We start from the raw sequence: 15,438 nt of genomic DNA on the forward strand, positions 1-15,438 counted from the left end.
GCTCTTTGGCAAGTTGTTCTACCATTTCTTCTAGCTTCATCCTTTGTTCGTGTTCATAGTTTACAATCTTCTGTAACCTTTTGACCTGTGTCTGAGCCACATCTAGGTATTCCCCACAAGCCTACAACATAACATAGGCATTGTATAACCACAATGAGGTATTCTCCACAAGCTCCTTAATCCAAGATGATATCTTCCTTTAATAATATATGTAGAAGTGTACAATTTGTAACCTTGCTCTGTCTTATAAGTGACTGGTATCTGTCACCAGTCAGCTCATGTACATACTACATAATCATAATCTACATTATTTTACTTATCTGTAAATAAGGTCATAACTAACCTCAGATAAAGAACTGATAATAGCCTAAGTGTCAATGACATTGCAAGTGTGTATATTTATCTGCACTACTAGTGTATCCTTTCAACATGTACCTTTACATTACATAAGTACCGGTAAATTAGAAAGGATGAACTCAAATTTCATATGGGAAAATTATAGGCTTATAGAGCATATATGACAACAGGTCAGGGGTAAGATGCACCCTCAGGTCAGGGGTAAGATGCACCCTAAGGTCAGGGGTAAGATGCACCCTCAAGTCAGGGGTATGACACACCCTCAGGTCAGGGGTAAGATGCACCCTCAGGTCAGGGGTAAGATGCACCCTCAGGTCAGGGGTAAGATGCACCCTCAGGTCAGGGGTATGACACACTCTCAGGTCAGGGGTATGACACACTCTCAGGTCAGGGGTATGACACACCCTAAGGTCAGGGGTAAGATGCACCCTTAGGTCAGGGGTAAGATGCACCCTCAGGTCAGGGGTAAGATGCACCCTCAGGTCAGGGGTAAGATGCACCCTCAGGTCAGGGGTATGACACACTCTCAGGTCAGGGGTATGACACACCCTAAGGTCAGGGGTAAGATGCACCCTTAGGTCAGGGGTAAGATGCACCCTCAGGTCAGGGGTAAGATGCACCCTAAGGTCAGGGGTAAGATGCACCCTCAGGTCAGGGGTATGACACACCCTCAGGTCAGGGGTATGATGCACCCTCAGGTCAGGGGTATGATGCACCCTCAGGTCAGGGGTAAGATGCACCCTCAGGTCAGGGGTATGACACACTCTCAGGTCAGGGGTATGACACACTCTCAGGTCAGGGGTATGACACACTCTCAGGTCAGGGGTATGACACACCCTCAGGTCAGGGGCAAGATGCACCCTAAGGTCAGCGGTATGACACACTTTCAGGTCATGAGCAATCTTTATGATAACAAGTAAGATCGTATAATGTTTCTTCTTTGAAAATTTTTACACTTGACACAAAACTGGGAAAGAATGACAGACAGAAGGGAATACAGACTGAATTTCAGAAGTGATGATCTAACTATGCTTCTCCCTCACCCTAAGTGGACATCATGCCATTACAGCATATCTACTGCACAACTTCATACAGCTTAAACTATATTTAAAGGGGATTTATTTAGAAAGAATGACCATAAGTTATACTGTGGTTTCATTAATATTCAAGGGTATCAATTTTCGTGGATAAAGTGAAAATCACAGTTTCAAGGATACATTAATTCGTGGCCAATGACCTTATCAATACAAATTGTTAGTAGAAAATGCACTTCAATGAACATTTAAATTCATGGCTAAACTTAAAAACGAAATCCACAAAATTGGTATTCAACGAATATTGATGAAACCACAGTAACACTTGAGTACATAAGAAGAGAGACAGTGTCAATCAATACATTTGAACATAGTCAACAAGATACAACACAGATTCTTCACTAGTCAATAATTAATAGCCTTCAATATCATTGACAAAATAGTGAAAATACTACAAGGATTCTTTACTGTAAGGAGAACTAATAACACAACAGTTGTAAACTCACGTTGATCATAGCATTGGTGGTAATCCTGAACATGGTCGCTCGTTCGTTGATGACTTTGAGTTTACTTCCCGCCTCACTCGGGCTATCCATAGACTCGACCTCAGTGAGGGCTCGCTGGAGACCGGTGCCATGTTTAGCGATCAGATCATTACAAGTGTTCATGTCCTCCAGTTTGGCAGTCAAAGTCTTCACCATGTTTTGTAACTCATTTTTATTTGGCTCAGGTTCAACCTCCTCATCACTGTCCCCTAAGAAACAAAAATGACATCATCTTTCTGATATGGAGCCTGTGGTGAATGTATAATTTTTGGCTGGGTATTCAATTTAGCATTTTTGGTTGGACACATTTGCTGCTAAATGAATCATGCTTCTAAACTTCATGCATATACGTGTACATGAATAAATATAAAAATTCAGAAATGCACTTCATCAATCTATGCTACATTTCTGAGAAACCAATTTCTTCCAAATGCTTGCACACTAAATATAATACATTTTCGGTACTTTTAAAGCAATATGAGCTGTATTTTTTAGAATTTTATTTTGCTGCAAAAACTTGCTAGTATGATAAGTCTGCATGTAACTTAAACTTTTATGATAAAAAAGATTTGAAAAAGTCATCATTTTTTGTCAGAAGACAGATTTCTCTTCTAAGGAATATACAGCAGGTCAATTTTTGTACAGGACGACAATAATTCAGTTTTGCTTCAATTAAAGCTTCTTAATGGCTTTTCCCACAAAAATAGGGCAAACAGAAATTAAGAAACCACAATATTTTTTGTCATTTTGGTAGTAAACCAAAAATTAAGCATGAAAATTGCAGCTCATATTGCTTTAAATATAACATATAACAGTGATCTGATATACCAGGATCTGAGAGCTTGATAGCATCAGCTTTGGCGAGCTCCAGGGCTGTCACCCATTTCTGTCGCTCCACTTCAGATGTGGCTTTCAAATAAAATGTATGGGTACCACTGTTGGAAATAACTATTGTGTTGGCATCTTCAGTATGAATGTAAGCATTGGCAAGGTTAATTGTGCCTCTACATGTGTGAGCCATCTCGGCTTGATTTCTGAAACAAAATTGAAAATAGTAAACATATTTAAAGTAACAGTTAAATATGAACATTTACAGTAATTTCTATTGCATTATACATGTTATAGCATAACCACGTCACTTCAAAAGCTTCTAAAAGACTTAGGATTTCCATGATAATACAATAGAGCTCAATGGGACTGCATATGCATATGCATAAATAACAGAGATTGGCAACTGATCGAAATCTCGCGAAATCCGACAATTTTTTCAATGGGTGGCACTGTAGCTCCCAGTCGTTCATCCAAATTTTTTGTTCAGACCAGGAGCACAGACCAGCAGCTAGTGGAAAATTAGCTTAAATTACTATAAAACATCTGAAAATGACTTATTTCAGCTATTCAAAAGTGAAAAAGGATAATATGGGCCATTTTCCTTGTCTGCGCAATTTATCCAATTGGTCAAAACCTATACTGCAGTATAGAGGTAAGTTAATATTGCAAAAAAAAATATAACATTTGGATAATGAACGGGTGGGGCGTTCTTCAAGGATCATTTAATTAAATGCAATTCTGAGATGGGTTTAAGATGGTATAATCTGTATCACTGGTCATTAATTATTGTGTTAAATTTACTGATCATGCATCTCCTAAAGAGAGTATGTTTTCGTTAGATCCCAACCTGTAATATGACAGTAATCCATTTTGCAGGACAAACCAACGCTTCTGGTAGCCTCGTAGGTAATTAGTCCACTTGTACAACCATCCACGGTAGTTGGACTGGTGTACAGACCGATTGTCAGACATCCCCGTGATGTCAGAGTTCGATTTCTTTAAAATATCAAAATAATAATTATTTTTCCTCAATATTTTCTGAAGATGGCTGTTGTACACGTCACACACCACACAAAACACGCCGAGTCCGACTTCCGCTCAATATTTTTTTTCGGTTTATTAGGTAAATCGGAATAAAAATTATTCACTTTCCCATAAAACTATTTAAAAATATCAGATGCGAAAATTTGACTTAAATCATTTAACCTTTAAATATCAACGCTTTATTTTTATTCACGAACTATTTTACTTTCGATTCATCCGCTAGATGCAATATCTCCAACTTCCTTGGACCAGAGTGGCGAGATCCTCTTGTGATTCACAGTGACCTTTACCCTTCTAAACTAGTAAGTTACATATGTGATATGACAGCGGGGTCTAACATTACGCAATGCTAAAACTTTAGATGTCAAGATTATTCTAGAAATCATACACCGGACATGCTTTGAAAACGTGAAACATTTAGTCATCATAACACCCCAATCTACATAGCTTGAATAAACTTTATAGCTTAATATTTACATTTTCAGGTGTCTGTCTGTGATAAAACTACAAATCTATTTTGTAATGTATAGTTCAATACAATTCATCAATGGCTTTTTTAAGGATTTAATCTTACAACTGCTGAAAATTATATAGCAGTTAACTGTAAGCAATAAGGAATCATTCTTCATGTTCTTTGAATATTATGAGGTGATCAAATACTGTTTGGGGGTGATCAACTCCAATAAAGCCCTACGGATGGGGATGATCAAATCTATCATAAAGCCCTTTAAGGAATTGATCACTCCGGACCGTATTTGATCATCTCATGATACTCAAAGAATGATTCCTCATTCCTTAGGAATAGCTCATATATATATACTTATGGTGTTAACGAAAATGGGTTTGTAAATTGTAATGGAAATATACATTAAATTGGGAGTTTGTGACTAACAGTTACTTATATTTGCCGTATCTATGGACAATATGAGAAGCAAATCACCATTTTAGAATTTACCAAGTCCTCTTTTGAATCAAAGTATTTAGTACTGACGGGAGTTGATTTTATCGATTATTATTTATTTTAAAATCAACTATATGTTATTTTGCTTGGCAAGTAGTTTATAATCTGTATTTGAATTACGCACACTTTTATAATATGAATTCTCACACTTTTCTGACAAGAATTTCAAGAAAACCCTTTATGAATCTTGTGTAATATTCAAAAATAGAACTGATTCCATCAAACTATGTATCAGTAATCGAAATATTTCAAAAATTGTATGGATTCATGCAATGATGAGCTCTAGTCTCATTCAACCAGATGCTCAGCTGTCTCCGTTAATCTCTGACAAACAAGAGGTAGTCTCTGCCAACACCAGGTTGCGTGATAGCTTGATGACGTGACCTCTAAGGACATGATTGTAAGACTGACTCTCTGCTTGTCGGGGATTTACGGAGACAGCCGATGGTTGAAGAAGACTATATTGAACTCTGACGTAGGAATACATACGACTGCAAAAAATATCTATATTGTTTGTACTATTTAAAATCTTACTATTTGTAAGGTACATGTATTAATAAATAAGTTTAATTTAAAAAAAATGCTTCAGCATACAGTACATCGAATTTATTGATTATTTTCATGAACTAAGTCTTGTCAGCGGTGATGATTTGTGCTTAGGTCCAAACACTGTTTCAGTTTTGGTTTGCAAGAGTACCGATAACTGCATAGGAGATTTAATTAAAAATCAACTCCCAAAAATGATCTGCCTCCATGCATATGCTGTCTATCCCAACTGGATGAACCTTGGCTTAAGAGTTTTGAGGATATGAAAATAAAAAATTACACCCACTTTTATAAACAAAACTAATGGTGAAACATTTTATACATGTTCACACTTATAAATTTGTTTTGTCATTGTATGTATGCTATTTGTAGGACAGTAAAGAAACGACAGGAAGAGGCATGTTGGGATAATACCTGTACCTGCTCTGTAAGCTGTCTCACCTAACCAGTAACCATGACAACAGTGGGCAGCGACCAGTTCCTACAGTTCACGTTAATGAGTAAGAATGTCCTGTCTCTGGAGGAACAGGAACTGTACGAACTCTCACAGCTGGCCGGGGTGGTGCTGGACCCCAGCGTCTTCAAGTCAGTCCCTAACAGTTTAACTCCCTATATCTTATTTCTTATTTTTGTCTGTCCAATATAGGTTCACATGCAGAGTGTGTACTTTTTTTTTTTATTGTTGAGATTAAATGTCAGACACTGCATGTGATGCCATGTTATCTTTTCCAATTTGTTTTTACCTACCCTGGCTTTGAAACGTTAAAATTTAATGTCAAGTTTTGTGGTTAAATGGGATATTTTGAATAATTTTAAGATAATCAGAGCACAATAAATAGTACCATACTTCTTTTTCTATTGTGGTATATTAATTTCCTGTAGGGTTCTTGTTTGTACTGACATCCTGTGTTCTTTATCTTTAAGGATCATCATGGACCTCCTGAAGATGAATGTTGCCCCCCAGGCCATTCTACAGGTCCTGAGGAGTATATCTGGTCAGCGACCAAAGAAAATCAGCTCCCCCGAGGTCTCCCAGCGCCCCAACCCCGGGGATGATAGGCGGGGGAAGCCCCGCAGTCGTGTCCCCAGTAACAAGAAGCCAGAGGCCAGGCGGTGACCACAGGCCCACAGTGATAACAAGTCTACAGAACAGACCTACAGTAATACACGCCAGTGTAGAGAACGAGTGTACATAACCTTGCTAAGGAAAGGAGGATAACTCTTCTGGTTTGGAAGAATCATCACAACATGTAGTTATTGATTTGACAGTGTGCAAGTGTCAGTGAATGATTGACAGGGAGAGTCAAATATATCATATATTCTTCATTTAATAGTTTTTTGTTATTTTTAATGATTATGTTATGTAAAGATACCTGTACTTTTTACATATGTTGTATCTGGGGTATTTTTGCTGGCAGACTAAATATTATGGCTGGCATCAACAATCAGTTTATCAAATGTCAATCATTTTGAATTTATGGATAGAAAAGTCAGTTTAGAGTTGTTCATGTGTTTGAATTGGAATGGTATTTGTATTCATGAAGTTGTTAGTTGTGTAGTACACGTATATAAAAACTACAATTCATTTATTTAAACTCTGAAGCAAATCATTTGTAATAAAAATGTTTATGACAAATGTAATGGAAGAATTCAGTAATGAATGCTTGAAGGATGTCTGATTTGTATGATTGTTTGAGAATATTGATAACAATAAATTATTTTTGAAATAAGGATAAGTGCAATCCTTCTTTAAAATAGAGATTTTTTATCAAAGAAAAACATGTACAACAGTTAAATCTTGTGTCACACATTCATGGAACATTAAAATGAACTGCCTATTATAAAATGAAAAAGTTTTAAAGGAATGGTACCAAATGGACAAGAGAGTGACTAGTCAATAAGCACCAAGACCCTTCCACAATACATATACTGGCCAATATTCCACATTTCTTAAAAGTAATTCTTTCTGCACACCAATAAATTCATATGGCTTCATCTTGTAGGAGCTAATCTGTTCCGCTAATCTCAATTTGTCCTTGATATTGTGTGCAGACCAAGGCATGAGAATGGCCCTGACCTCAAAGTGGGTGAAGAAATCCCCAGCACACATCAGCAGAGCCTCGGTATCGTGCTGGAAGGCCTCCAGGTACAGCACCACCGGGGCCTGGGCCTCCAGTGTGCCCAGGGGGATTAACTGATTCAGAGAGAACCCCCCACCCTCGGGCTCGCACACCACTTCCTGGTCAACGTCCAACACGTGGTCCCGGTAGGCGGGGTCCAGGGGTCGGGACGAGTTGGTTTGGAGGATGGTAACAAAGCGCTGGGCATTCACTGACCTAACTGAGGCACAGACCCCCGGGACACCGCGAGCACCTGTCCGTACACTGATGGCGCGACGTCCTATCTTCGCCGCCAAAATACTGAAGCTGCCATCCCGCGAACCCACGTCTACCATCACGGAGTTAGTGTGGAAGGCGAGGTTGTTGTGAACAGCTCTGAACAGCTCGTAGTACATCTGCTTTGTGGGATCCCCCTTTCCCTGGGGGTCTAGTGGTCCTTTGTGTACTACGTATAGAGTTAATTTTCCCGCAGACGATTCCAGACTAGTCTGAATCATTGGTGGATTCTGCCCGCAGACGTCACTTCTTTCCCATTTTGAATTCCGGCGGATAAAAACTTTGACGTCGTTCTCCGATGTTTGATCTGTGATCTCCTGCCGGCCGTCCAAGTCGTCGTATTCATCCACATCCGGGTCTTTATACCGGTCGTAATCCAGCGCGTCGGAACGGGGCAGGTTGGGGACCAGTATTTGTTCAGTCTTCGATCGCCTAGGAAGCGGGAGGTCTATAACGCACACCACGTATGTAAGGAAAACCACACCGGCGGCAGACGACACACAAACCACCGTCCTACTCCTGGAACAGCGAATTGGCATCGCACCTCAAACTGCAAAAGGAAAAACAATTTAAAACTCTCTCTCTCTCTCTTTCTCTCTCTCTCTTTCTCTCTCTCTCTCTCTCTCTCTCTCTCGTCGTATTTACCTGTTCACCTTTTAATAATGCAAATTAAAATGTGTATACTTAGTGAAATGGATCATCAGTGTGTAGCGAAAGTAACATGGATGACATTTTACACGTTGAATTTCAAATGATGGAACTTTAAAGGTGACGAATTTAAATGCTGTAAATCGATTCCATTTACAATGTAGTATGTTTGTTGCTTGCTGAGTATGAAACTATTAAATAAAGTTACAGCAGTTTTACCTTTTTCCTTGCAATGTCGATAGCCTCCTCTATGGTAACCTCTAACGATTTCAAACCAGTGAAGCGGAACCATGAATAAACGCAGATGGTGCGCGTAATTAATCAAATTATAATTTCATTCCAGAGTACCGCCTACAGACTTATAACTTTTTTTTCAATAAATTCTGGGATGATTTATTACTTTTCTTAAAATTAAATCCAATGTTACAATCCAATGTTACAATCCAATGTTACAATCCAATGTTACAATCCAATGTTACAATCCAATGTATATAACGCATATGAATGGTGTCGGCGAAGAGAACAATAAATAAATCGTATTTCAAGAGGAGCATTCATCAACTTAAAAGAAACAAAACTGGAGAATCAACTCTTTCTATAATAGTGTAAATAAATTTACTAATTTTTGTTACCAGTTTTTAATTTTTGGGTAAAGTTCCTTTTTAATTTAATTTTTTAAAGGGGGGGGGGGGCATTATAACTATATTGTTTATTGTTATTTACCAATCAAGGCCCCTCAATTAGCGTTGTCCCTGGGGGAGTAAATCTTCATATCTCCCAAACGTTCATGCAATAAATGTATAATACGATATGTTTCCTTTGTTCCGAAACATCCTACATATTTAAGTAAGAATATGTCAATTTTTCAAAGGTCATTATCCCTATAAGCTTTTGGTCTACATGTATATATATCCATTTAATAAAGTGTGGAGAATATTTCTCTATTAACTTATATAACTCCTTTTCTCTGAGCATGACTAAAGATGAATAAAAGGTGTTTTTGACCATCAACTAAATTATTTTGTTATACTTTCATGTTAAATACTGAAATCTGATTCGTTAAGACGCAGTTCATAATCCTTTCTATTACCCTCAGCGTTAGCAACGCACTTAGCAACGGGTAACATTATATAAATAGTGCCTGTTTGGGAGGGTAACAGTTGAAATTGACACCCCGAGAAAACCATTGTCAATGGTTTTCGAGGGGTGTCAATTTCAACTGTTATCCTCCCAAACAGGCACTATTTATTTTGTTATACTGAATGTCTTAATTTTTAAGAAAATTTTACTGCTTTTATATAGGAATAACGTGAATTCTACAGCGAACCGTACGCGCATAATTTTCGCGCATGTAACATTTTTTAATGTTACCCGTTGCATTTTTTAATGTTACCCGCTTCGCGTCGGTTGACAATGGTTTTCTCGGGGTGTCAATTTCAACTGTTACCCTCCCAAACAGGCACTATTTATATAGTAGCATCTTAGACAAGACCTTTCAATTTTGGGATTGTTTTGATATCGCCCTCATTCAGTTTGAAATCTATAAGCTGATATACGAAAACGAATAAAATTTCTTCTATTATAAAAGTTTTCTATTGATCGTAAGTAATTTTGAAAACTATTCGGGTCAAAACTGGATATTGCTTCAGGTGAGCGGTGTGGACATCATGCCTTTTGTCAGTGTATTGATTTTTAATGCGAACAATATTGATAATTATAATGATAAGTATTGCATAATTTCATGATTGCAAGACAGGTTTTCAATGTACTCAATGAAAATGGCAAAACGTAAGAACAGGCAAGCTCGATTATGTGATGTTTGTGATACTCAACAAATAGAGTACGAGTTTCATTTTATTCTTCAATGTCCAAAATATTTTTTTCGTAAATTATAATATTTTGGACATTGAAGAATAAAATGAAACTCGTATTCAATTTGTTGGGAGTACATTTAAATTACTTCAGTTGTTGGGCTCGGATCACGTATCTACCTTGGTTGGTCTTGCTAAATATAACAAATGTGCTTTATTAATCCGTAATAATTAATTGCCAAATTGCATGAAACTCATTCAATGTATTTAAGAAACATATTCTATTGTATGTTAACGCATGTTATAAATTTATACTACGCCTTTAGTTATGTGTAACACTTGTGGACTCAAAAATGTATTTTCAATCCGTATATATATACCGGTAATATGCAACTTTACAATTAATTTACTTTATGTAATGTGTGGAACTTGATCAGGGGTTTCACCCCCCCCCCCCCCCCCCCCCGAGTCTAATGTTTATTCCGGCGGTCCGTTATTTGATACACATTTAAATATTGTTACTGCGTTTCTGCGGGATAGTTCTTTTTTAATAGAATTAATACTATGCTTATTTTTATGAATTAAAAGTAAATTTGCATGTAGAAATTTGTTTTATGCCTTTTAGAAAATATCACATATTTTTTGTTTTACTCGTAAATGAAAAGTAGGTCATACTTAGTAGATTGTCGTATTTGGCGCGTTGTTATCGAGGCTATAATATATTCGGAAAATTTCGGAGTTTTTCATTCTTTAAACAATGCATCAGGATCGGGTATGCGGGACATACTAAAGACCTGAAATACTAAAGACCTGAATGTCATTAAATTTTATATAAATGATATATTTAAATTTCCATGTGCCATGTCAAATAAAATGACTTTATGTGTGTATTTATTATATTTTCATGTAAAAAGTGGTAGAGAATATCATGAAATGACATTTAATTTTATATCAATTATTTACGCAAGAATATGACAGAAATGAGAATTTGAATTGCCTGGAAAATTTGAACTAATCCATTTTTATTTTATTATGAGGTCCCTTGAAATCATATATTGAACTAATGCATTCATTCAATACAATGCAACAAAAAAAACCAAAATGGTTTAAAATACATAATCTCCAGGAGAAAAATGATGAGTTGAACTTTGTATTAGAGTAATGTACAAATCATGCAGTGTCTTCTCCATTACTTCATACTATGGCAATGATCATACAATTTCCGTTAGAAATGCTTACAGTAACGAAATCGATTCTTTATGATAATAGTAAAATGTTAAACTTCAAAACAAGTTGCTGAAAGTATATTAAAATTTACCATAAAAATTAGTACAACCAACTCTTATTTTCTTCTTTGTGGTGTGTTTTTATGTAAACAACCAATGATTCATACAACAATTATATTTTTTGCGGCCCATTTGACGCTTGCGTCAATATGATTTCTTGTATTATATTGTAATATATTGTCAATTGATGGGCTGCATTGCCCAAGGTTGAATTTCTGAATAAAAAATAATATTCGTAATAAATTCTTCGCTCGATATATATAATCATAAATAGAATCTGCAGAACCGGATCTTGACATCAATAGGTAATGATTCCTAGTAACTATTTGTATTTTAACTAGCAGCCTAGCATCTCTGTTCTTCAGAAAAAAAGATACGCCGTTTTTTATGAGTTTCCGTCTTCAATACACTTTGAACCTCAACCGAGGTCTTTTTACAAACAAAGGAGGCATAATTTGAACACTTCAATTCATTATATATACCAAGGACATCATCCGAAAACTATTTGTTTACGGGAAAATCCTTAAGAGAAATCACTTCTTTTTTTAAAAGTCTAGTTGTCCTGAAGCAAATAAAGATGCGTCATGTTTCAGCTTACTTGATTAATCGGACGTTGGATCCTGCGATCAAAGTCTTTTTAAAAAGTTGTTTTTTTCTAAATACATGTTTCTTTCGGTGCTACGGTGTATTGAATATGACTTTTCTGCGCTGAAAGTGCAAATTGCATATAAATCACTTTTCTCTATTTTTTTTATCGAAGTCAACATTGGCATAAATACAAATCTATACTTAACATATAAAATAAATTAAATTAACATGAAGAAAACGTTTGCAATTTCTTCACTCAATTGATATTTTGACCTTTTTGCACTGATAAAACACTATTTTAGCCATTAACGATTCAGCATGCAATGAATTTACTTAAAAGTCTCAAACTTTTTCTCGAATTATAATAGACTTGTCAGAAAAATCTTACTATAAATTCGGAAAATATAGTCCCTTTTGATTTTGATGTAAAATTTGAGATATGGTACGGAATATAAAGCTAATTTTAGGCTTAAATCGAAGTTCATTTTTTTCTTGTCTTTTATACTTTTATGATATATCAGTTTCATAATATGCCAAACAAGATATCTGTATCTGTGAGCCAATGCTCACTAGTAATACCCCTGCTCTGATGTGAATATGCTAAAAAGCAAAGTCGATATTCATCAGGAAGTTGACGTCTGATTGGTACAAAAATATATCCCACGATATGGCATGCCTAAACAAATAGTCTATTAAAATTTCAAGCATCTGCAATAAATAGTTGTCGAGAAAAGTGCGACAGAAATTTTTGTTACAGACAGACATTGTATTCACAAGGGCAAAACAGTTTTCCCCCTCCTCCTTCGGAGGCAATCGGAGCGGGGGATAAATATCAGTGGCGTCGGAAGCAAATTGAAGGGGGGGGGGGGCTACACTTATCCTCAGAAATCTTGACAAGCAACCCCCCCCCCCAAAAAAAACCCCCAATTCCCAAATTCATGCAAAAAAAGGCGGTTCCGACGCCTATGTCAAAAGAAATATTCACCCCTGCGAATGTTATTGTCATTTAAATTTAGACCACGTGGTTTTATTTGACCCTTTTAGTTTCGCAGTAAAAATTGTGCCTCATGATGATAGTCTATTTCTTAGAATTTATAGGTACTTGTAGTCAAATGTAAAATCTAGGCATTTATTGATTTTAAACTTTATCTTCATTAATTAGAGGATAAAACGAGTTCTAGAAATAAATATGTAAATAGAAATTATAATTTTTTTCTGCTATTGCAACAATTAACATGCTAAGTAACGGTTCCCCTTTTAGGATTAATGTTTGATCCGCGCCTGACCTAGTAATAGCATCAATTGTAAAACAGACTATAATATTTTATGCAGAATATTCCTTGAACATAGCTCGATATACTAAGTTTTTATGCAAACCAAACACCCATTCTTTTTTTTTTAAAAGCATGGTATTGCACGCCAAAAGCATCAAACATGGCTATGATTTTATTAGGCAACCAATGTTTATACTTTCAACCACGTGTAGAGTGGTTGAACACGAACGATAACTCTGTTCTAAATATTATCGTTTAGTTTAAATAACCTCTAGAGGATGAAATAAAACACATATCTTAACAGATTTTCATGTTTTAACATAAATCAAAGTAGGATATGATATGAAAAATGACCAGAACTTACGTATTTTAAGAATATTATCCGAACACTTACACTTCCGCTCAAAATTTCACAGGAACTGAACAAATCTCGGTGAAGTCTCGTGAACTTTCATTCGAGCATCTCTGGATTTATTACATACTTAGCTACGATAAAGGAAACATTCCGAACACATTCGCAGGGGTGTATTCAACAAGTGAAAAGCTGGCAATGTGACAGCAAACCAGGCTTTGATTGTGAACTGTATCCATAATCCCTGAATTGATAAACATATCTACCGTATTCAGAGAAATGGAGTACCCTTAAGTTCAAAGGCTGGTATTTTTTCCGTAAAATATTAAAATCTAAATCCTAGCAATATGCACACCTCTTATATAAATGTTCAATTGATCTGCAAAAGAACAACTTATCTTGAAAACTGCATGTAGGAGGAGTTACCCGTACAATAGTTGCACCCTTTAGAAACCCTGTTTAAAATTGTTAAAATATGTTCGGAAACAAATCGAAGATATCACAATGCACGAATTATCTGAATGTGGTTTTCACTGAAAGTAAGAAAGCTTAAGGTGGCTCACTACACCTTGAAATATTTTCTCAAATCAGCTGAAAATTCCTTGATTATGATAGATATCGTGATGGATAAGAAGTATTTTAGCCAAATAGGTAAAAAAATGTGCAACTTTGGATGAAAAATTTGATTATGATAGAAATCATAATGGTTAAGAAGTATTTTAGCCAAATAGGTAAAAAATGTGCAACTTTGGATGAAAAATTCCATTTTCGAAAATTTAATTCAGTAAACATGAACAAAAGCTCCAAGCGGATTCGAACTCATGATCTGCGGTTCAGAAGCCAAATATTTTAACCACTGAGCTACTACGATATACAACCCAATCGAACGATATAAACAGTTCAACAAAAGATTTAAATCGCCATCTTGTGACGTATTGTCTTAAAAAGTATAAGTCTAGGTGTAGTGAAGTACCTTAAGTTACGATACTCTAAAACCAAGTTGTGAAAGAAAATTTCTTCTAAACCCTCCGCCACAAAATAGAGTCCCTTACTAAGCTCCGTATACGAGGGTTGTTCGGAAATTATTGAGACATTTACTCATATTTCCTTGGGGAAACAGATAAACCCTTGAAATTTCACCAAAATGTACACCAGGATAGCGTGTATCAATGTAAAAAAATTATTGTCAATAGCATGATTAGATCATTCCTGGTAAGCAGACCAAGTTGCCATCGCCCAGTGACCCGGCGCAACCGCAAACTTACCGCCACGTCATTTTAACGCTTCTTATTGATCCTATGTTTTAAACACCTAACAAACAAAGGGAAATTATAATTAATTCTTCATTTCTCATCTTTTGTTTACATTTCAAGATATCAACATTCACATATTCTCTCCATTCTTGAATTTTGTGGGGGAAAATCGGGTCATTTCTAACCAAAGGTAAAATTACTGTAAAATGTCTCCTACAGTGATTCTGTGTACATATTTTAGAACTGCTGACATCAGTTAGTGTGTAAAAATTAATTGATATTTAGTCATTTTGTCTGAATTCTAGCTAAACAATTAGTGAAAAAAGACGATAAACTGAAGTTCTTTATCCCTTGCCATCGTATAGTTTTTGTTTAAAGGGACTTAGACACGATTTTAGATCAAATTTTTTTTATTGATTTTTATGTATGAAATGGTTTACCTGCGCATTTTAAACGATTAACCAAGATTTAAATGTTAGAAGTCAAGTTTTAAGAGAGATACTGAGGTAAAA

General features: G+C 36.0%; 3 protein-coding genes across 4 annotated transcripts in view; 1 reads left to right on the top strand and 2 right to left on the bottom strand.

Annotated features, from left to right (window-relative positions):
• Positions 1-3,871, bottom strand: part of LOC128187135 (oxysterol-binding protein 1-like) — a 14,261-nt gene extending 10,390 nt beyond the window's left edge. For both annotated transcript variants that reach the window (XM_052857355.1, XM_052857354.1), the window contains exons 1-4: positions 3,615-3,871; positions 2,765-2,970; positions 1,898-2,145; positions 1-121 (exon numbers count right to left, since the gene is read on the bottom strand). The exon at positions 1-121 is cut by the window's left edge and continues 57 nt beyond it. In XM_052857355.1, the coding sequence (XP_052713315.1) occupies positions 1-121; positions 1,898-2,145; positions 2,765-2,970; positions 3,615-3,739 (700 nt within the window). In that variant the 5' untranslated portion in view covers positions 3,740-3,871. The remainder of the gene's footprint in view (positions 122-1,897; positions 2,146-2,764; positions 2,971-3,614) is intronic.
• A 109-nt stretch (positions 3,872-3,980) lies between these two features.
• On the top strand, positions 3,981-7,054 carry LOC128187138 (mitotic-spindle organizing protein 2B-like). Its single transcript, XM_052857358.1, has 3 exons — positions 3,981-4,113; positions 5,691-5,903; positions 6,243-7,054. Exons 2-3 carry the CDS (start codon positions 5,773-5,775, stop codon positions 6,433-6,435), a joined length of 324 nt encoding a protein of 107 aa, XP_052713318.1. The 5' UTR covers positions 3,981-4,113; positions 5,691-5,772; the 3' UTR covers positions 6,436-7,054.
• Positions 7,055-7,192: 138 nt separating this feature from the next.
• Positions 7,193-9,365, bottom strand: LOC128187137 (uncharacterized). The gene is made up of 2 exons (XM_052857357.1): positions 8,582-9,365; positions 7,193-8,264 (listed from the first exon to the last, which is right to left on the bottom strand). The coding sequence occupies exon 2, from the start codon at positions 8,251-8,253 to the stop codon at positions 7,213-7,215; it is 1,041 nt and encodes a 346-aa protein (XP_052713317.1). The 5' UTR covers positions 8,254-8,264; positions 8,582-9,365; the 3' UTR covers positions 7,193-7,212.
• Between the last annotated feature and the right edge of the window lie 6,073 nt (positions 9,366-15,438).

The sequence above is a fragment of the Crassostrea angulata genome, chromosome 6 (assembly GCF_025612915.1).
Source record: "Crassostrea angulata isolate pt1a10 chromosome 6, ASM2561291v2, whole genome shotgun sequence".
Lineage (NCBI taxonomy): Eukaryota > Metazoa > Mollusca > Bivalvia > Ostreida > Ostreidae > Magallana > Magallana angulata.